Source organism: Equus asinus, chromosome 27 (assembly GCF_041296235.1).
Source record: "Equus asinus isolate D_3611 breed Donkey chromosome 27, EquAss-T2T_v2, whole genome shotgun sequence".
NCBI classification, from domain to species: domain Eukaryota; kingdom Metazoa; phylum Chordata; class Mammalia; order Perissodactyla; family Equidae; genus Equus; species Equus asinus.
In genome coordinates this window covers 4948765-4972982 of record NC_091816.1, presented here as the reverse complement: position 1 = coordinate 4972982, position 24218 = coordinate 4948765, and the positions used below count along the sequence as shown (strand labels likewise).

The window sequence follows — 24218 nt, the reverse complement described above, 5'->3', positions numbered from 1 at the left end:
TTTGTGTGCACAGACTGTCTTGAAAGTGAGGGTTTAAGACAAGAACTACCCATTTTCACAAAGGAGATATAAATTAAATCATCAAAATAATATACAAGCATGTGCTGCATACCCACATTTTGGTCCATGATGGACCAACAGGGGTCCCTTAAAATTAGTATCATATAGCCTAAGTGTATAGTAGGCTATATCATCTAGATTTGTGTAAGTATACTCTATGATGTTCACACAACGACTAAATCGCCTAGTGACCCTTTTCCCAGAATGTATCCCCATTGATAAGCAACATATGACTGTACTAGAAGGACCACTGAAGTGTAAGAATGAAGTTTGTACAAATACATACTAATGTCCTCTTGCTACTTTGCTTAAGTTAATTTCAATATATTAACTGTCTTCTATATGAATTCAGTATGCAATAGAGAAAATAACAAAACTCTAGTTAGATAGACCTGTTGACTTGTACCGACCCTGTGACTTGAGGCTTTAGGCAAAGTCATCAAACTCTCTAAGTCTCAGTTTTCACATCTTCAAAATAGAGGTAATACCCATGAGTGCATAGGATTCTTCATAGGATTCTTGTGAGGATTAAATATTATTAAAGTGCCTAATTTAATTCTCTGGCTTATGGTAAGTGCACCCAAATCATTGGTTATATTACTGACATCAGCTGAAGTTTGGCCACTAAGTAACTGTATATCCAATGTAGAGTCATTTAGGCTATCTGTGCTCCAGGGACTTTTTAAAAATAAAAACCATTAAATGAAGATAATAATATTTTCCTTACTTATTCTCATTCCTTCATTGAAAATTACATAAAAATAATGTATGAGATGTACTGTGGAAATGCAAAAGATATATATATATATATGTATATATATATGGAATTGTTAGATTTTGTAAAAATTAAGATAACACTTGCCCTAAACACATCACAAGAGTTTTCTAAGGAATTGGAGAACATGTATGAAAGCATTTTAAATATTATAAAGCACCATACAAATCTAAAAGTTTATTATCACACATTCTAAAACCAGAATGCCTGGGTTCAAAACTCGGGTCTGCTACAAACTAGCTATCTGACCATGGATAAATAATCCTTTTCATAACTCAGTTTCTCATCTGTAAAAATGCGAATAATAAGATCTGCCCTATACAGGTGTTGTGAGAATCAAATGAGTTAATATATGTTAATTTTTGGGATCATCTCTAGCACATAGTAAGCGCAACATAAATATTTGTTATTCTTACTATCATTAATACTAGACTTTGGGTGACCTACACATAATGTCATAGCATACTCGAGAATACTTGGCCAAATGAACAACAGGTCCAAAATAGTAATACTCATTTTGCCTATATAGCTATATAAATTATATATTGTATTTAATAAACATAATATTATAATAGATATTTAATTTATTATACATTAAATTTAATAAAAATTATATAAAACTTTGCACATGTATAAAATATTGTTTTTATACAATCCATTTAGAACTAATTAATAATATAATATGTATAGTATATATAAATATATGTGTTTGAGTTTGAGCTACTCCTAAAATCTAAGAGTTAACTCTTGGGCAGTGCTTAAGAGTAACTATAGAAAGAGCATGGTTTCAAAAATTAATGGCTTATTTTCACTTGTAGCTTTTCATTTTTCTTCAGTTATCAATAGGTCATACTTAGCACAGGCTGTTTTCACAAATAAAAAAGCATAGACTATTAAGGACATGTGCTGTAGGCCTTGTCTCATATATACGATTTGGGGTACAGTGACAAACTTAGAAATCACTGTAATTAATCTATCACATATTTATGGGATTTTATAGTTTAGCAAATACTTTCCCATTTTGTTTTTACATTTCATTCTTACATCACTCTGTGAAATAAGAGAATTGACCATCATTCTCATATTAAAGATGAAAAAAATAAATCTAAGCAAGGTGGAGTAATTTCTCCAAAGTCACACAAATGCATATTTGATATGACTCTCCAAGTAGGACTTCTTATTCTTTGGATGATAGTTTTTCTACAATATTAAACTACTCTAAAAGCAAAACCAAAAATTCTGTCTAAAAACAAAGGTCACTTGTTTTGGCCTATTGATATATTTTTAAAGATCCTTACTAAGTGGTTTCATAAAATACACAGCCTAAGGAGAATTCCTTTGGTAATATATCTTGCATAGTGGACTTTTTAGCATTGACTGTTCTTTCTTCATTTTTTTTAGAAGTAAATTAATTTTTTTCAAAATAGCATCATAAGATGACTTATCTCCTATAAAACACATAACTGGCATGTAATCAGGAAATGAACTAAATATTCAAAATATTAAATAAATAGTTTACATTTGTAAAAACCAATGCTATCTGAATCATTGTAAGTTACTTAAATTAGGTCTTCCTGATCTCTTACTTGGACTCAATAGCCTCCTGCTGATCTCTCTTAACTCCAAACTCCATCTTCCAAAGTCACTATATCCTTCTTTCAAAACAGGAAAACCCATCATGTAACATCCACGTTTTTTTAAATTATTTTATTGAGGACATATTGGCTTATAACATTGTGAATTTTCAGGTGTACATTATTATATATCAGTTTGTATATAGACTGCATCGTGCCCACCATCAGTAGTCTAGTTTTTATCCATCACCATACATATATGCCCTTTAACCCCTTTTATTCTCCCCTGCAACCCCCTCCCCTCTGATAACCACTAACTGTTCTCTTTGTCCATTTGTTTATTTATCTTCCACATATGAGTGAAATCACATGGTGTTTGGCTTTCTCTTTCTAGTTTATTTCACTCAGCATAATACCTTCAAGGTCCATCCACGTTGTTGCAAATGGCATGACTGTATCTTTTTTATGGCTAAGTAGTATTCCATTGTATATGTATATACCCCATCTTCTTTATCCATTCATCCATTGATGGGCACTTGCGTTGCTTGCATATCTTGGCTATTGTGAATAATGCTGCAAGAACATGGGGATGCATAAATCTCTTTGAATTGTTGATTTAATGTTATTTGGATAAATACTTAGTAGTGGGATGGCTGGATGATATGGTATTCATATTTTATTTATTTGAGAAATCTCCATACTGTTTTCCATAGTGACTGCACCAGTTTGCATTTCCAACAGCAATGTATGAGAGTTCCCTTTTCTCCACATCCTCTCCAACATTTGTTATCTTTTTGTGTTCTTAGTTATAGCCATTCTGATGGGTGTAAGATGATGATATCACATTGCAGATTTGATTTGTATTTCCCTAATAATTAGAGATGTTGAACATCTTTTCATGTGCCTATTGGCCATCATTATATCTTCTTTGGAAAAATGTATGTTCATATCCTTTACTCATTTTTTCATCAGGTCGTTTTTTTCTTTATTGTTGAGTTGTTTTTTCTGTATATATTTTGGGAATCAACATTGTGTTATATATATGATTTGCAAATATTTTCTTCCAGTTGGTGGGTTGTCTTTTCATTTTGTTCACGGTTTCCTTTGCCTGTGGAAGCTTTTTAGTCTGATGTAGTCTCATGTGTTTATTTTTTCTTTTGTTTCCCTTGCCTGAGTAGACATGGTATTTGAAAAGATATTGCTAACACCAATGTCAAAAAGCATATTGTCTGCATTTTCTTCTAGGAGTTTTATGATTTCAGGTCTTACATTCAAGTCTTTAATCCAATTTGAGTTAATTTTTATGTTCTAAGATAATGGTCTTTTGCACGTGGCTGTCCAGTTTTCCAAAAATCTATTATTGAAGAGACTTTCCATTTCCCATTGTATGTTATTGACTCCTTTGTCAAATATTAGCTCACCACAGATGTGTGGTTTTATTTCTGGGCCCTTGATTCTGTTCCACTTGTCTCTATTTTGTGACAGTCTCATGTTGTTTTGATTATTATAGTTTTGTGGTATATTCTTAAGTCAGAGATTATGATACCTCCAGCTATCTTCTTTTTTCTCAGGATTCCTTTGGCTATCCAGAGTCTTTTGTTGTTCCATATAAATTTTAGGAATTTTTGTTCTATTTCTGTGAAGAATGTCACTGGCATTCTGATTGTGATTGCATTGAATCTGTAGATTGCTTTAAGTAATATGGACATTTTAACTTTGTTTATTCTTCCAACCATGAGCATGGAATATCTTTCAATTTCTTTATGTCTTCCTAAACTTCTTTCAATAATGTCGTACAGTTTTCAGTGTAGAGGTCTTTCACCTACCTGGTTAAATTTATTCCCAGATATTTTATTCTTTTTGTTGTGATTGTAAATGGGATCAAGGCAAGCCTCCATAAATTCAAGAAGATGAAAATCATATAAAGCATCTTTTGCAAACACAATAGTATGAAACTAGAAATCAACTACAATAAAAAAAAACTGATGAAAAGGGCGGAGCAAAATGGCAGGGTGAGCTGACCTGGGATTCTCTCCCCTCCAAAATACAACAAAAGATTGGAAGAACTGAATTTCAGAGAATAAACATAATGCCAGCTCATTAGAGACCTACAATACCAAGAAGGCAGAGATCATAAACCTTGCAGACGGCCTGGGAGGTGCTGGAACGGTAGGAGAGAACATCGCTCCCTCCCCTAGAGTCTGCGATCGCTGCGGCATGGGTCGGGAAGGAGCGGGGGAGGGGCCGTGCAACCAGGGGATCATCCAGGACTCCTGCCGCTGGTTCAGTGGAGACCCGCTGATGGGGGGAAAACTTCTGTCCATGGGGACCCTATAAATCAAGGGCCTTGGGAGACCAGAGAACAGAACTGATCTGAACCCAAACCGGCGCGGGTGAGTAACAGCCCCTCCCCCCCAGCAAAGCCAGTGGGGGCAGCCATCTTGCCACAAGGCGGAGAGCTAACACGCCACTCTTGACCCCCATGTAGTGGCAACAGGCTGTAATTGCAACTGAATTCTACCACCATGAGAAAAAACCGCTCCTCTACCATCCAGCAATTTATAAAAGCCTCAGACCAGAAAGAAAACAATAAAAACACAGAATTAAGTCCTGAGGACTTGGAATTAGGTAAACTAAGTGATAATGAATTCAGAGCAGCTATAATAAAAAAAAACTTAATGAGGTAGAGAGAAAGACAGAGAAACAAGCCGAGTTCTGGAGTTACTTCACAAAAGAGATTGAAATCATAAAGAAGAATCAAACAGAATTACTTGAGATGAAAAACACAATGGACCAGATAAAACAGAATATGGATTCCCTAAATGCCCGTGTAGACAACATAGAGGAGAAAATTAGCATAATTGAGGACAGACAGGGTGAATGGTGCCAGACAGAGGAAGAAAGAGAACTAAGAATTAAAAAAAATGAGGAAAATCTCTGAGAGATAATGGATTCAATGACGAGTAAGAACATAAGGATCATAGGAATTCCCGAGAATATGGAAAAGGAAAATGGAGCAGAAAGTGTGCTTAATGAAATTATTGAAGAGAACTTCCCAAATCTAGGGATCAACAGAGAAATGTGTGTAGAAGAGGGTTTTAGATCTCCTAGATTTGTCAATGTAAAAAGACCTACTGCAAGGCACAAAGTAGTAAAGTTGGCAAATAGGAATGATAAGGAAAGAATACTCAGGGATGTAAGGGAAAAAAAGAGAATAACCTATAAAGGAGCCCATATCAGACTGTCAGCAGATTTCTCTACAGAAACCCTACAAGCTAGGAGAGAATGGAGTGATATATTCAAAGCTTTAAAGGATAAAAACCTTCAGCCAAGAATACTCTATCCAGCAAGAATTTCATTCAGATATGAGGGAGAAATTAAATCTTTTCCAGACAAACAAAAGTTAATGGAATTTGTAACTAAAAGCCCTCCATTACAAGAAATCCTCAAGAAGGCTCTCATACTTGAAAAAAGAAAAAAGGGAGAAAGGGGACACAATCCACAGACTAGGGAAACCGATGGATAGAACCAGAACAGGAGAGCAAATATTCAACTATAGCATTAGGGTAAAAGTAAGGAAACTACCCAAACAAGGACGATCTTAGCACTCTAACTACAAATTAATAAGACGAGTTGGAATAAAAAAATGAAAATAATTATTTAGGAGGGGAAGAGCAAAGGGTCTAAATCAGTATTGGTCAAGTAGGTAAGAGACCACCAGAGAATAGACTATATTCTACATGAGATTCTAAATACAAACTTCAAGGTAGACACTAAAATAAAGTACAGAACAGAGTCACAATCATAGATAAAGAAAAATCTAAGAAACCCAGAATAAGAAATTGCAGTATTAAATGGGTAGTCTAAAGCACACAGGAAAAGAAACACAGGCAAACAAGATAATGAACGACAGATTGACAGCATTAAGTCCACATGCATCAATAATCACCCTCAATGTGAACGGATTGAACTCTCCAATAAAAAGACACAGAGTGGCAAAATGGATTAAAGAACATGGTCCAACAATTTGTTGCCTCCAGGAAACAGACCTCAGCCCCAAGGACAAACACAGGCTCAGAGTGAAGGGGTGGAGGACAATACTTCAAGAAAATAGCAAGGAAAAAAAGGCAGGTGTTGCAATTCTCATATCAGACCAAGTGGATTTCAAAATAAGACAGGTAAAGAGAGACACAGAGGGACAATATATAATGATCAAAGGGACACTTCATCAAGAAGAAATAACACTTATGAATATCTATGCACCCAACACAGGAGCACCAAGATTCATAAAGCAACTATTAACAGACCTAAAGGAAGATGTTAAAAACAACACAATAATAGTAGGGGACCTCAACACCCCACTCACATCAATGGACAGATCATCCAGACAGAAAATCAACAAGGAAATAGTGCAGCTGAATGAAAAACTTAAACAATTGGACTTAATGGACATATATAGATCTCTCCACCCTGAAAGAGCTGAATACACATTGTTCTCAAGTGCACATGGAACCTTCTCTAGGATAGACCATATCTTGGGAAACAAGGCAAGCCTCTACAAATTTAAAAAAATTGAAATAACAATAAGCATCTTATCAGATCATAGTACTATAAGGCTAGAAATTAATTACAAGAAAAAAGCTGAGAAAGGCACAAAGACGTGGAGACTAAACAACACACTACTGAACAAGCAATGGATCATTGAAGAAATTAAAGAAGAAATCAAAAAATACCTGGAAACAAATGAAAATGATAGCATGCCATACCAGCTCATATGGGATACAGCAAAAGCTGTATTAAGAGGAAAATTCATCGCAATACAGGCACATCTTAACAAACAAGAAAAATCCCAAATAAGCAACCTTAAAGCACACCTAACTGAACTAGAGAAAAAAGGACAAATGAAGCCGAAAGTCAGCAGGAGAGAAATAATAAATATCAGAGCAGAAATAAATACTATTGAAATGAAAAAGGCAGTAGAAAGGATCAATGAGACAAAGAGCTGGTTTTTTGAGAAGATAAATAAAATCGACAAACCAATAGCCAGACTTACAAAGAAAAAAAGGGAGAAAGCTCAAATCAACAAAATCAGAAATGAGCGAGGAGAAATAACAACAGACTCTGCAGAAATAGAACAGATTATAAGAGAATACTACAAAAAACTATATGCCAACAGAATCGATAACCTAGAGGAAATGGATAAATTCTTGGACTCCTACAATCTCCCAAAGCTCACTCAAGAAGAGGTAGATAATTTGAAAAGACCAATCACAAGGAAAGAGATTGAAACAGCAATCAAAACCATCCCAAAGAATAAAACCCAGGACCAGATGGCTTTCCTGGGGAATTCTACCAAACTTTCAGAGAGGATTTAATACCTATCTTTTTCAAGCTATTCCAAAAAATTAGGGAAAATGGAACACTTCCTAACACATTCTATGAGGCCAACATCACGCTGATAACAAAACCTGACAAGGACACCAAGAAAAAAGAGAACTACAGGCCAATACCACTGATGAACATAGATGCAAAAATTCTAAACAAAATTTTGGCAACCAGAATTCAGCAATTCATGAAAAGAATCATACACCAGGATCATGTGGAATTCATACCAGAGACACAGGGATGGTTCAACATCCGCAAATCAATCAACGTGATACACCACATCAACAAACTGAGAAATAAAAACCACATGATCATCTCAATAGATGCAGAGAAGGCATTTGACAAGATACAACAGCCATTTATGATAAAAACTCTGAACAAAATGGGCATAGAAGGAAACTACCTCAACATAATAAAGGCCATATACGACAAACCAATAGGCAACATCATACTCAATGGGCAAAAACTGAACTCCATCCCCCTGAAAACAGGAACGAGAAAAGGATGCCCTCTATCACCACTCTTATTTAACATAGTACTGGAGGTCCTGGCCAGAGCAATCAGGCAAGAAAAAGGAATAAAAAGAATCCAAATAGGGAGGGAGAAAGTGAAACTCTCGCTGTTTGCAGACGGCATGATCTTACATATAGAAAACCCCAAAGAATCCATTGGAAAACTGTTAGAAGTAATCAACAACTACAGCAAAGTTGCAGGGTATAAAATCAATTTGCATAAATCAGTAGCATTTCTACACTCCAGTAATGAACCAACAGATAAAGAAATCAAGAATACAATACCATTCACAATCACAACAAAAAGAATAAAATACCTTGGGGTAAATTTAACTAAGGAAGTGAAGGACCTATATAATGAAAACTACAAGGCCTTTCTGAGAGAATTGGATGACGACATAAGGAAATGGAAAGACATTCCATGTACATGGATTGGAAGAATAAACATAGTTAAAATGTCCATTCTACCTAAAGCAATCTACAGATTCAACGCCATCCCAATCAGAATCCCAATGACATTCTTTACAGAATTAGAACAAAGAATCCTAAAATTCATATGGGGCAACAAAAGAACCCGAATTGCTAAAGCAATCCTGAGAAAAAAGAACAAAACGGGAGGCATCACAATCCCTGACTTCAAAACATATTCCAAAGCTACAGTAATCAAAACAGCATGGTACTGGTACAAAAACAGGTGCACAGATCAATGGAACCGAATTGAAAGCCCAGAAATAAAACCACACATCTATGGACAGCTTATCTTTGACAAAGGAGCTGAGGGCATACAATGGAGAAAAGAAAGTCTTTTCAAGAAATGGTGCTGGGAAAACTGCAAAGCCACATATGAAAGAATGAAAATTGACCATTCGTTTTCACCATCCACCAAAATAAACTCAAAATGGATCAAAGACCTAAAGGTGAGATCTGAAACCATAAGGCTTCTGGAAGAAAACGTAGGCAGTACACTCTTTGACATCAGTATTAAAAGGATCTTTTCGGACACCATGCCTTCTCAGAGAAGGGAAACAATAGAAAGAATAAACAAATGGGACTTCATCAGATTAAAGAGCTTCTTCAAGTCAAATGAAAACAGGATGGAAACAAAAAAACAACCCACTAACTGGGAAAAATATTTGCAAGTCATATGTCTGACAAAGGCTTAATATCCATAATATATAAAGAACTCTCACAACTCAACAACAAAAAATCAAACAACCCAATCAAAAAATGGGTTTGAGACATGAACAGATATTTCTCCAAAGGAGATATATGGATGGCCAATAGGCACATGAAAAGATGTTCATCATCGCTGATCATCAGGAAAATGCAAATCAAAACTACACAAGGTATCTCCTTACACCCATTAGAACTACAAAAATATCTAAAACTAATAGTAACAAATGTTGGAGAGGTTGTGGGGAAAAAGGAACCCTCATACAATGCTGGTGGGAATGAAAACTGGTACAGCCCCTATGAAAAACAGTATGGAGATTTATCAAAAAATTAAAAATAGGATTACCATACAACCCAGCTATCCCACTACTGGGTATCTACCCAAAGAGCTTGAAGTTAGCAATTCCAAAAGTCCTATGCACCCCAATGTTTATTGCAGCATTATTTACAATAGCCAAGACATGGAAGCAACCTAAGTGCCCGTCAACAGATGATTGGCTAAAGACGATGTGGTACATATATGCAATGGAATACTACTCAGCCATAACACAGAACAAAATCGTCCCATTTGCAACAACGTGGATGGACCTTGAGGGAATTATGTTATGTGAAATAAGCCAGTTATAGAAGGACAATCTCTGTATGACTGCACTCATATGAGTAATTTAAAAACGTAGACAAAGAGAACAGATTAGTGGGTACCAGGGGAAAGATGGGGTCAGGGGTGGGCACAAAGGGTGAAGTGGTGCACCTACAACACGACTGACAAGCAATAATGTACAACTGAAATGTCACAAGATTGTAACGTATCATTAACTCAATAAAAAAAGAAATAAATGAAATAGAGACTTAAAAATCAATAGAAAGGATCAATGAAACTAAGAGCTGGTTCTTTGAAAGATCAAAAAAAATGGACAAACTCTTAGCCAAACTCACCAAGAAAAGATGAGAGAATATGCAAATAAAACTAAAAATGAAAGAGGAGAAATGATAACAGATACCAAAGAAATATAAAGGATTATAAGAGAATACTATGAAAAACTATATGCCAACAAATTGGATAACCTAGAAGAAACAGATAAATTTTTAGACTCATACAACCTCCCAAAACTGAATCAAGAATAAACAGACTCCGAATAGACTAAACGAGAGAAACAGCAATCCAAAACTTCCCAAACCACACACAGACACACACACACGCCCCGGTCTCATTCCACATCCCCCGAATCCAATCCCCCTCCCATTAAAAGGAACAACTGCCAACCTCTGCAAATCCCTTCTAAGATAAAGTATACGAGTCTACCTCTCACACTGTTAGGTGTAATTTAAGATAAATATTTGAGATCTTCCTTGTTTGTTGAGGGAGGCCTATATTACTGTAAATTTCCCTCAGCATCACCTTTGCTGCATCCCTTAAGAGTTAGGATGTTATGCTTTCATTTTTATGTGTATCCAGATATTTTATTTCTCTGATTTCTTCATTGATCCAATGGTTGTTCAGTAGCATGTTGTTTAATCTCCACATATTTGTGACTTTCCCAGATTTTTTCGTGTAGTTGACTTCTATTTTCACAGCCTTATGGCTGGAAAAGATTCTTAACACGATTTCAATTTTCTTAAATTTATCGAGGTTTGTTTGCCTTGTTTTCCAACATGTCATCTATTTTGAGAATGTTCCACAGGCACTGGAGAAGAATGTGTAGTCTGTTGTTTTTATATGGAATGTTCTATGTGTATATATATATATGTGTGTGTGTGTGTGTGTATGTGTGTCAATTAACACCATCTTGTCTAGTGTTTCATTTAAGGCCACTGTTTCTTTGTTGACTTTCTATCTGGATGATCTGTCCGTTGATGTAAGTGTAAGTATCATTATTGTCTTGCTGTCAATTTCTTCCTTTAGGTTTGTTAATAGTTGCTTTATATACTTTGGTGCTCCTGTGTTAGGTGCATACATATTAATAAGTTTTACAGTCTCTTGTGGAATGTCCCTCTTCTCACTATACACTGCTCCTCTTTGTCTCTCAGTATACTTTTTATATTGAAGTCTGCTTTGTCTGATATAAGTATGTCTATACCATACACTTCATTTTTTAAAATCTTAGTTCTCTTTGCTCCTCCACCTGAAGAATTTCTAGATTTCTATCTTCTAGGACACTTACTCTCTGCTCTATAAGGTCTGCTCTAGTTTTTATGGATTCTACATTATTTTTATTTCATTAATTGTGTTCTTTGTATCCAGAATTTCTGTATTTTTTTTTAAGGCCTTCAATCTCTGGTGAATATTCCTTCTGTTCACTAATTTTATTCCTGAGATCACTGAACTGTCTGTGTTTGCTTGTAACTTCTTGAGTTTCTTAAAGACAACTGTTTTGAATTCTCTGTCATTTAGATTGTAGTTTCCGGTGACTTCAGGTTTAGTTTCTGGGGCCTTGTTGTTTTCCTTCTGTTCTGCAGTGTTACTATTGTTCTTCATGGTGTTTGATGAATTGATCCTCTGCCGGCACATTTGTGGTAGTATCTGGTTGCAGATTGCACCTGCCACCACTGCAAGGTGAGGCAGGGGTTGTGTTTTGTGTTTCTGCCCCATCTGCTCTTAGTTGTGCAGATTGGGCTGCTCTTCAGTTGTGCAAGCTGGCTGCAGCTGCTCAGTGAGTTGCACTTGTGCAGGTGAGGTGCAACTCATTGAGCAGCTGCGGCCACTGCACTCAGCAATCAGGTCACACTCACATGTGCAGAGTGCCTTCACAAGGGCCAGCCATTGTGTTTCACAGGTGAGCAGGTTGCCATCTTGCAGGCAGGGCTGCTGTGCTTGTCAGGCAGGTCATGCTTATGCAGGCATGGCAACTTCATACAGGCCAGGTGCTGTGCTCAGCAAGTTGGTTTCACGGGCTGCTGCACTTTGGCAGGTGGGGTCCCTTTGCAAGGTCCAGCACTGCACTTCACAGGCAGTGCACCTTTGCAGGGACTGAGCCACCACCCCTGGTGGGGAGTATTCACACTGTACCACTATAGCATGGTGGGCACTCTTATGGACTTGGCCACCACTTTGAAAGCATTTGCACCAAGGACAAGCTGTTCTTGCCTCCACTCACAGTCATGCTGGCCACTGTGTGAGGATTTGCATCCTGGATCACTGCCACTGGGTATGGGGAGGTCCCTCCCTTAGTTCTACTGATTTATGGGGGTCCAGTACACCCACCTTCAGATTTATAGCTGCATGGATTTCTCAGGTGTCCTGTTGTGTTGTGTAGGGAATCCTCCATTGATTAATAGATGACAGTTTAGATGTAACTTAGAGGGAAAAGACAAAGGTAACAACTCATCCCACCATGATGCTTACATCATTTGTTGGCCTTGACTGTTCTTAATGGTATACCTCGTGCCATATTCCTCTTACACTTAAAATTTCATGTTTCCAATTTCTAGTACTTAATCCATTGATAGATATATTGCCCCATAAGTAAATACTAAATTATTTCACCTTACATGTATAAAACAAATAAACATAACCAAGAAATAAATCTTATTTTTAAAAAACTTACATAGCTTCTGGATTCATTATACAGACAGCTCCTGAACACTGACATTTCTTTGGGTCATCGTATGATATTCCAAGACTGATTCCCAGCATCTGGGTGAAAATAACTGAAAATGCCTCCAAAGATATCTCCTTGGGATACTAACATTAACAAAAAAATAAATAAATAAATAAATAAATAAAATGAAAGACAATTCACTGAAGCATTGTAAAAAGATAGTTTTCTAATTCTGAACATTTTTATTGTTTTATCAAATACTTAAGAATAGGGAAATATAGTTCTTTGGACAGATGAGAAGCTGTAGCTCTTCTTATGAAATTAAGTTGGTATAAGCATACTGAATCTATGCCAAGCTTTGCCATGATTTAACAACTGAATGTCTAACATAATTCTTAAGTAGCTACCATAACTATGTAAAAGGGCTGTTTTTGTGTTAACATTAGATTTTTGGCTACATGGACCATAATCTTCAATTTACCTAATTTCTTACAACAGCTCTCATATTCATTTAGGACAGTCCAAATGATACACTGCCTCCCAGCTCACAAAGTGGCTACATAACCAAATTATTCAGTTTAACTATGCCGCCTACTTCCTGCCAGGATGGGGCACCGATAATTCATAATATGCAATGATATCATGATTTCTCAGTTTATTACCAAATCTGACATAGGATAAGGCACAGATGGAGGCCAAGTTGCGAGAAAGATCATGGCACTTCATTACTATAATGACAAACTATGATAAAGATTTTGGGGTCAACTGGCATCTATGACAGGAGTAGAGAATGTAGGTTATGAAAAAAATATATGGAAAGCTGTGAATGAGCACCTGAGGATGCAAATAGGCAATCAGAAATCCTCTGTAACAGCACTGTAGTAACTCCTCATCTTCTGTAGTTGTTGGACTGACATGGCTGATGATCAATCTCATGGCTTAATTATGAGGACTGCAGGATTGCAGCACCAAGTTAATCTTCAATTCTACCAGATTTGTTAGGGAAGGAGTTAGAATCTGAAACTTGGGATGGGAACAATTGGTGTGCCATGCACAAATATCCCTGGACTTCCTTCACCAGCAGAGGAAGCTTCTCTCTAAATAATGAGAGAACTCCTACATTTAAAAAAACATTTTTGATGACAATACCCAAGACATTTGTCTCACCACCCCTCATTGCCTCCAGGTCCGCATTAAGAAGTAAATCGCAACAGGAGTGATGTCACCAAAATGGCAACATACGTTGTTCTCAACTTCACTCCTCCTCACAAGAAGAACTAAAAATTATTCATGGAGTAAACACCACTGAGAAACTCCTAGAGCACAGAGGAGAGGCTGAAGCACCCCCTGCACCAACAGAGACCAAGACAGACAGCATCAGAAGGGTAAGAGGAGTAGCTAGGCACTGAATGCACTGGCCCTCACCAAGGCTGGCACAGCACCACACTGAGAAGTCTCCCTAGAGCCTATGGTTCAAGTGGGGAAAGAAAGCCCAGGGTGAACATACAGCTTCCCCAGGATTGTAAGTCACTTCTTGAGAGTTCCCAATCCAGTCTTGCCTCATGGGGAGCACAGAGGATGCTGGGGGGCTTGACAACTGTGATACAATTGTGATGGAGAAGTGTGGAAGGGCATGCAACTAGTGTTTCGATCTTAGTAGACCAGGTTCCCACATGCAATACCCAAGTTGTAGTCCTAATCAGCAGCTTTGGTCATCTGCAGAGCCAAGATAGTGCAGCAGTCTGACCAGAACACTTGATGGGGTGTATGCATGCCTGATTTAGGTCCTCAAATAAAAAGTCTTGCCAAAACTGGGAGGCTGATCTGTCCCACACCCCTAGGGGAAATGAGTCATAGCCCTGCCCAATGCCAAGGCCCCACTTGAACAGAAGACTGGCTGAAACAACTGGGATCTGTATAACCCAGCAAGGCATGAGCAGAGAATAAGGCAGGCAGAGCTGATTGCCAGAGCAAAGCCAGAGGCATTGTTTGGCAATATAACTTGAGGTGTGGGTCAGCTTAAGTCAAGACCACAAACAAAGAGCTTTGATGGGCTTTTAGTCAGTTCTGCCTAGGCAAGGGAGCTAATTCATAGCCCACCCATTGCTAAATATAGCTCCCAGCTCTGCCCACCAAAAACCTTAACCACAAACACCTGAGAGTCTTCTTGGAGCCTGCCCTCCCACTCTGCCCAGGAAGGGGAGATAATTCCTAGCCCCATCCACATCTGAGTATAGGTCCCAGCCCTGCCTGAACAGAAAGCCTGGCTGGAATACTTGGAAGCTGTATAGCCCAGCAATGCTGAAGCTAAGAGTATGGCAGGCAGAGCTGACCATCCACAGAGCAGAGCCAGCAGCGTGTTCAGCCAGGGAACTTGGGGTACAGATCAGCTTGAGTCAAGACCACAAAGATCCAAGCTGCTTCTCCTGCTCCACCTGGGCAGGGAAACTAATTCATAGCCCCTTCCATTGCTGAATATAGCCTTCAGCCAGCCTGACCAGGGAACCCAATCAGAGTACACAAGAAGCTGCATAGCCATCTGCGTACAGTGGCACTTGAACAAAGAGCACAGCCCATGGCTTTCCCTATCTTCAGAGCAAAACCAGTAGCCCCTTCTGGCCAAGGAATTCAGTGCAGAGTCTTGCCTGATTCAGGCCCCAAAACAATGAGCCATGCAGGCCTTGGGGCCCATTGTGTTGCCCAGACAGTACAGAGAAGCTAATTCATAGTCCACCTGCTGCTGAGTAAAGTACCCTATCCTGATAATCTAGGAAGCCTGACCAGTGAATGCAGGCAACCATGGAGCATTCTTTTTTTTTTAGATTTTATTGTTTTTCCTTTTTCTTCCCAAAGCCTCCCAGAATAGTTGTATATTCTTTGTTGTGGGTCCTTCTAGTTGTGGCATGTGGGACACTGCCTTAGCGTGGTTTGATGAGCAGTGCCATGTCTGCGCCCAGGATTTGAACCAACGAAACACTGGGCCGCCCGCAGTGGAGTGCGTGAACTTAACCACTCGGCCATGGGGCCAGCCCTCCATGGAGCATTCTTACAGCCTTGGTTGGACAGAGAATGAAGCCAGCAGTCCTGTGCAACTGTTATCATCCAGTGGCAACCCCACTCCTGACTTCAGAGCTTGGTCAGTGGCCTCACTCGAAAATAGGCACTGATACTAAGCCCTACATGCCTGAGGGCATTATCAGTGGACACGTCCAGAAACCCAAACTGAGCTGACTGGTGAAGAACTATCTCTGCCAAAGCAAACCTGTAAAATCTGGAAGAGAAGACCACTTACTCAATTTCACAGATATCCATGTAAGGAATCAAGGATCACAAAAATATCAGGTCAATGTAACACAACCAAATGAAACTAATAAAGCTTCAATAACTAACCCTAAAGAAATGGAGATCTATCTATTTCTGTCAGACAAATAACACAATAATCTTAAAGTTTAGTGAACTATAAGAACACAAACTACTAAATGAAATTGGAAAACAATGCATAAACAAAATGAGTTCAACATATAAATAGAAACCACCAACAAAAAAACCCAAATAGATATCCTAGAGCTGAAAAATACAATGACTGAACTGAAGAATTCAATAGAGAGTTTCAACAACAGACTCAACCATGCAGAATACAGAATCAGTGATCTAGAAAGCAGGACATTTGAAATTATGCAGTCAGTGGAGCAAAAACAAAAATAATAAAAAGGAGTGAAGAAAGCCTAGGGGACTATGGAACAGAATGAAAAGAAACAATATCCAAATTATGGGAATTCCAGAAGGCAAAGAGAAAATGAAAGAGACAGAAAGTACACTTAAAACAATAATGGCTGAAAACTTCCAAAACCTGGGAAGAGAAATGAATATCCAGATACATGAGGCACAGAAGACCCCAAATACATTGACTCCAAATAGGGCTACACCACAACACATTATAATTAAATTGTCAAGAGTCAGAGACAAAGAAAGAAGTTTGAAAGAAGCAACAGAAAAGAAGCAATTTACATAAAAGGGAACCCCCATAAAACCAGCAGTAGATTTCTCAATAGCAAATTTTCAGGCAAGGAGAGAATGAGATAATATATTCAAAATATTGAAAGAAAAAAACTGTCAAACAAGAATTCTATGCCAGGCAATGCTGTGCTTCAGAAATGAAGGAGAAATAAAGGTTCCCAAACAAACAAAAGCTGAAGGATTTTATCACCAATAGATCTGCCTTACAAGAAATACTAAGGGAAGTTCCTTCAGTGGAAGTAAAAGGATGCTAATTAACATCATTAAAACAAAAAAGTTAGATTCTGTAATGTGGTAAGGGTGGTATGTAATTCACTTATATGTTAGGCCACAAATCAAGTCTTAGCAAATTAAAGAAGACTTAAATCATACAACATATCTTTTCTGACCACAATAGTGTGAAACTAGAAAGAAACAACAGGAGAAAAACTGGAAAATTCATAAAAATATGGAAATTAAACAAAACTCTCCTGAACAACAAATGGATCAAAGAAGAAATTGAGGGGGAAATAAAAAAGTACCTTGAGACAAAAAAAATGGAGATACAACATACCAAAACTTATGGGATACAGGAAAAGCAGTTTTAAGAGGGGAGTTCATAGTAATAAATGCCTACATTAATACACACATGAAAGATCTCAAATGAACAAGCTAACTCTACACCTCAAGGAAATAGAACAAGAACAAACTGAACCCAAATTTAACAGGAGGAAGGAAATAAAGATTAGAGCAGAAATAAATGAAATAAAGAAGAGGAAAACAATAGAAAATATTATCAAAACTAAGCGTTAGCTCTTTGAAAATAAAAGCAAAATAGACACACCTTTAGCTTGAGTCATCAAGGAGAGGACCCAAATCAACAAAATTATAAATGAAAGAAGAGACATTTGAACTGATACCACAGAAATACTAAGGATCATAAGAGGTTACTATGTTCCCTTGCTTGGAAAGTATTCCTTTGCCTCCTCATTATGCTTTATTTTTATTTTTATTTATGAACAACTAAATGCCAAAAACTAGACAAGCTGGAAGAAACGAAAAACTTCTTAGAAACATACAACCTATCATTCCAAAACCAGGAAGAAATAAAGAATCTGAAAAGACCAATTACTTGTAAGGATAATAAAATTCTCCCATGGAATGAAAGCACAGGACTTGAGGGATTCATTGAATTTTACCAAACATTGAAACATCAAAAATAATGCCAATCCTTCTCAAACTCTTCAAAAAATTCAAAGAGAAATGAACACTTTCAAACTCATTTCATGAAGATGCATTAGCCAATACAAAAGCCAGAAAAGGACACCGCAAGAAAATAAAACTAAAGGCCAATATCCCTGAAGCATAGATGCAAAAATTCTCAATAAAATACTAGCAAATTAAAATTCACCAGCACATTAAAAGGACCATTCACCATGATAAAGTGGGCTTTATCCCTGGGATGCAAAAGTGGTCCAACATACACAAATTAATAAATGTGATATATCATATTAATCGAATAAAAGAAAAAATCATATGATAATCTCAACAGATACAGAAAAAGCATTTGACAAAATTCTACATTCATTCATGATCAAGACTCTTAACAAATTAGGTATACAAAGAATGGACCTCAACATAATAAAGGCTAATTATGACAAGCCCACATCTAACATCATATTCTATGGTGAAAAGTTGAAGGCTTTTCCTCTGAGATCAGGAACAAGAAAAGGGTGCCCACTCTCACCACTCCAGTTAAACATAGAGCTTGAAGTCCTAGCCAGGGTAATAAGGCAAGAAAAAGAAACAAAACGAATCAGAATTGGAAAGTGTTAAAAATGAGGCAAGAGGTCCAAAATAGAGCCACTTATACTAAACACCACATCATGAAACTGAGATTTAACTTAATTAGAGTTTCAGCTCTCCAAGAAATGAAATCTTAAACCAGTCAATCAAGAATCACCTCATGAGTACTAGTTAGGTAATCTGCCTAATAGCCCCTGACATTCCCTAAAAGAAAGTGACCTTGCCACAACCAACGCTCTTTTTGCTAGTAAAACTTCCTTGTTCCAAGTCCCTTCTGCAGATAAAAGTCTTTCATACTGTACAGCTCCTCAGAGCTTCTTTCTATCTGCTCTATTGGATGCTGTCTGATTCAGGATTCATTGTATAAAGCCAATAGAAGCTTTGAAATTCAATCGGTTGAATTTTGCTTAGCAAAAGAAAGAAGTAAAATTGTCTCTATTTGCAGATAACATGATTTTATATATAGAAAATCCTAAAAACTCTAGCAACAAGCAATTAGATTGAATCAATGAATTCTTCAAGTTGCAGGATAAAAAACTGACATACAAAAATTGGTATATTGAGATCTCATCAAGATGGTGGTGTGAGCAGATGTTGAGCTCGTCTCCCCCCACGAACACAACCAGGTTACAACAATTTTTGGAAGGATTACTCTGGATTGAAAACTGAAAACTGGATAAAAAGAACCCCCACAACAAGAGACAGTACTGCATAAGGCAGAAGAGGCAGTAATTCCAGCCAGAGAGTGAAAAAAGCCACCTTTGGGAGCAACAGAGCTTCTCAGCTGGCCAGGCAGTAGCCACCCCAAGGTACGCAGCCCTCCCTGAAGGAGTGAGGTCCAGAGTGGGGCTGATACTGCCATAAGCATCCTTCGGACTCAACCCAACTGAGACGGGGGTCTTACTGTCCAGCTTTGCTGGCTATTGACTGCATCGGGGAAACCCCCAGAAAAGCTATTGGCCAAAAACACCCGGGTCTTAAAGGGCCCATGTAAAAACTTACTCATTGCAGCAACCTAAAATCTCCAGAGAGAAGGCTGAGAGTCCTTTGGTGAAACGAGACTGAGCTGGTGGGCTCTGGGGGCATCTTGGTGAGAGGAGGGACCACTCCTGAGACTGAGACATTAGTGGGGGCCATTGTTCTGAGCTGGTCCAGGCGTGCTGATATGGACACTAATGGGGAGCATTGAGGTTCATCCCTTGGGCTGTTAGCTCAGGGGTCTGCCACACCCACTAGAGCACAGATTTAATACAGATCAGCCAGGGCAGGCAACCTGATCTAGGGACTGGCCCCACCTAACAGCAAGCCCTCAGGCTACTTTTCAGCCAGCATTGACTGGGTGCCTTGAACCTCTACAGGCAGGCAAGTGTGTCTGCCTCTGTGGAGAAGGGCCTGTATGAGGACCAGGTGAACTGTGGGGGGCATTGGGAGAGAGATGGGAGCTTCATCAGTGTGGCACTGGTATACGCTCCAGGGGGATGGGAAGGGTGCACAGACCAGGACTGTGTTGACAGTGTATGTGGCCCTGTGGGGGATGTGGCTTATCAGTGGCAGAAGACTTGTGCTTCACAAATAGCCATAAAAAAGGATCAGCCCCACCTTCCAAAGCCTGAAACAATTGAGTGCCCCCATGCCAAGGGCTAGCTCCACTCAGCTGCACTCCTAAGAGAACTGACAACAGCCTTGTTGGCCCAACGCCTATCACAACTGTAAGCCCCTGAGCCTTGCAACCAGCTACACTGGGTACCAACCCAATTAAGAGAAAAACTACAATAAGAGTGATCTGATAGACTGTGTAGCTAACAATGCTGAGGCTCCCAAAACCAAATTTACAAACAACTGGCCAAGGAAGGAAAGATCAGACTCCCTGGGTACTTGCAGTGGGAGCAACACTGCCACAGCAGAAGGAGACAAGTAGCCCACATGGGGTCAATCCTGGTTCTTATGGACTGGTGACAAGAGGTAAGCACACTTCTGGGTATCATAAGGCATCTCATACATGAGGCCACTTCTCCAAGATCAGGAGACATAGACGACTCACCTAATACAAAGAAAATAGCACAAAGAAAGATATAATAAAGCATAATGAGGAGGCAAAGGAATACTTTCCAAGCAAGGGAACAGTACAAGACCCCAGAAAAAGGACTAAGTGAAACAGAAACTAGTGAACTACTTGACAAAGAGTGCAAATAAAATATCATGAGGATGCTCACAGATATGCGGAGAAGAATGGATGAACACAGTGAGCACATCAACAAAGAACTGGAAGATATTTTTAAAAAACAAACAGAAATGAAGAATACAATACTCAAAATGAAAAATTCACTAGAGGGACTCAATAGCAGAGTAGAGGAAGCTGAAGAACGGATCAGTGAGCTAGACGAGAGACTAGAGGAAATCACCCAAGCAGAACACAAAAGAGGAAAAAGAATTAGACAGGATGAGAACAGTGTAAGGGAACTCCGCGACAATATCAAGCATGCTAACATTCGGATTATAGGCGTCCCAGAAAGAGAAGAGAGAGACAAAGGGGCAGAAATATTACTTGTAGAAATAATAGAGGAAAATTTTCCTAACCTGAGTAAGGAAACAGACATCCAAGTTCAGGAAGCAAAGAGAGCACCAAACAAGAGAAGCCCAAAGAGGCCCACACCAAGACATATTAGAATTAAAATGTCCAAAATTAAAGACAAAGAGAGAATCCTGAAAGCAAGAGAAAGGCCACAAGTGAGATATAAAGGGACACCCATCAGACTATCAGCAGACTTCTCAGTCGAGACCCCACAGGTGAGAAGAGAATGGCATGACATATTTAAAGTGCTAAAAGGGGAAAACCTACAGCCAAGAATACTCTATCCATCAAGGTTGTCATTCAGATCGGAATGAGAGATAAAAAGCTTCCCAGACAAGCAAAAATTAAAGGATTTTATCACCAAGAAACCAGTTCTGCAAGAAATGCTGAAGGGACTTATTTAAGTGGGAAAGCAATGACGATATATAGAGATAAAACAATTATCAAAAAAAAACCCAACAACAACAAAACAGGCAATAAATTCACTTGTAAGAATAAATCATAGTAAAGGCAGCAGATCAACTGCCTGTGAAGACAATATGAAGGTTAAAAGACAAATGTACTAAAATCACCTATGTCAATAAGAGAGTAATGGATAGACATACACTAAAGAAGAGACAATATATGATGTGGAAAACATATAATGTCTGAGAAGGGGAGTGAAAAGTAGAGCTTTTAGAAAGAGGTCAAGCTAAAGAGTCTATCTACTCAATATAGAGTGTTATATGCATAGTATATTAAGTAGAATCCTCATGGTATCCACAAATCATAAACCTATAACAAGCAGGACAAGAAGTAAGACAAAAGAAATCAAACATATTACTAAAGATGGCCATCAAACACAAGGGAAGAGAGCAAGAGAAAAAGAAAGGAACAGAGAAGAACTACTAAAACACCCAGAAAAAAAAAGTGACAAAATGGCAATAAATACATATTTATCAATAGCTACTTTAAATGTCAATGGACTAAATGCTCCAATCAAATGCCATAGGCTGGCAAAATTGGATAAAAAAACAAGACCCATGTATATGCTACATACAAGAGACACATTTCAGAACTAAAGACACTTACAAACTGAAAGTGAAAGGATGGAAAAAGATATTCCATGCAAATGGCAAAGAAAAGAAACTGGGGTTAGCAATACTTATATCAGACAAAATAGACTTTAAATCAAAAACGGTAGTAAGAGACAAACACGGCCACTACATAATGATAAAGGGAACAATCAAACAAGAAAATATAACACTTGTAAATATCTATGAACACAACATAAGGGCACATAAATATATCAACCAATTATTAACAGACATAAGAGGAGAAATAGTAACACAATAATAGTGGGGATTTTAACACTCCATTTACACCAATGGATAGATCATCCAAACAGAAGATCAATAAGGAAACACTGGCCTTAAAGGACACATTAGACCAGATGGACTTAGTAGATATACACAGAACATTCCAACCAAAAACCACAGAATACACATTCTGTTAAAATGCCCATGGAACATTCTCCAGGAGTGACCATATATTAGGCCACAAAACAAGTCTCAGTAAATTTAAGAACATCGAAATAATACCATGCATCTTTTCTGACCACAAAGGAATGAAACTGGAAATCAACTACAGAAAGAAAACCAAACAAAGGCACAAAAATGAGGAGATTGAAGAAAATGATACTGAACAATGATTGGGTCAATGAAGAAATCAAAGAAGTAATCAAAAATTCTTGGAGACAAATGAAAATGAAAACAGGGCATGCCAAAATCTGTGGGATACAGCAAAAGCGGTTCTAAGAGGGAAGTTTATAGCAATTCAGGCCTACCTCAACAAAGAAGAAAAATCTCAAATGGACAATCTAAAAGTGCACCTAAAGGTACTGGAAAAAGAACGACAAACAAAGCCCAAAATCAGCAGAAGGAAGGAAATAATAAAAATCAGAGAAGAAATAAACAAAGTAGAGACTAAAAAAACAACAGAAAAAAATTAATGAAACCAAGAACTGGTTCTTTGAAAAGATAAACAAAATTTAAAAGCCCTTAGCTAGAATTCCCAAGAAAAAAAGAGAGATGGCTGAAATAAATAAAATCAGAAATGAAAGAGGATTCATTACAACTGACATCTCAGAAATATAAAGATAATAAGAGAATACTATGAAAAGCTATACGCAAACAAATTGGATAATCCAGCAGAAATGGATAAATTCTTAGAAAGGTACAACCTTCCAAAACTGAACCAAGAAGATGTAGACAATTTGAATAGACCGATCACCAATAAGAAGATTGTAATAGCAATCAAAAACCTCCCAAAAAATAAAAGTCCAGGACCACATGGCTTCCCTGGTGAATTCTGCCAAACATTCAAAGAGTACTTAATGCCTATCCTTCTCAAACTCTTCCTAAAATTGAAGAGGAGGGGAGGCTTCCTAACTCCTTCTACGAAGTCAACATCATCCTGATAAAAAAAAAAACAGACAAAAACAACATAAGAAAAGAAATTACCAGCCAACATCACTGATAAACATTGATTCAAAAATCCTCAACAAAATACTAGCAAATTGAATACAACAATACATTAAAAAGATCATGCATCATGATCAAGTGGGTTTCATTCTGGGGATGCAGGGATGGTTCAACATCCTCAAATCTAACAATGTGATATACCATATTAATAAAATGAAGAATAAAAAGCACATGATCATCTTGATAGATGCAGAGAAAGCATTTGACAAGATACAGCATCCATTTATGATAAAAACTCTAAATGAAATAAGTATAGAAGGAAAACACCTCAACATAATAAAGGCCATATATGACAAACTCACAG

The 24218-nt window shown here is 37.8% G+C and overlaps 1 protein-coding gene across 1 annotated transcript in view; it reads right to left on the bottom strand.

Annotated features, from left to right (window-relative positions):
* The window catches only part of LOC106826239 (disintegrin and metalloproteinase domain-containing protein 32-like), a 229519-nt gene that overhangs the window by 68008 nt on the left and 137293 nt on the right, over positions 1 to 24218 (bottom strand). The window contains exon 11 of the mRNA XM_070499712.1: positions 13025 to 13161. Coding sequence (XP_070355813.1) covers positions 13025 to 13161 — 137 coding nt within the window. The remainder of the gene's footprint in view (positions 1 to 13024; positions 13162 to 24218) is intronic.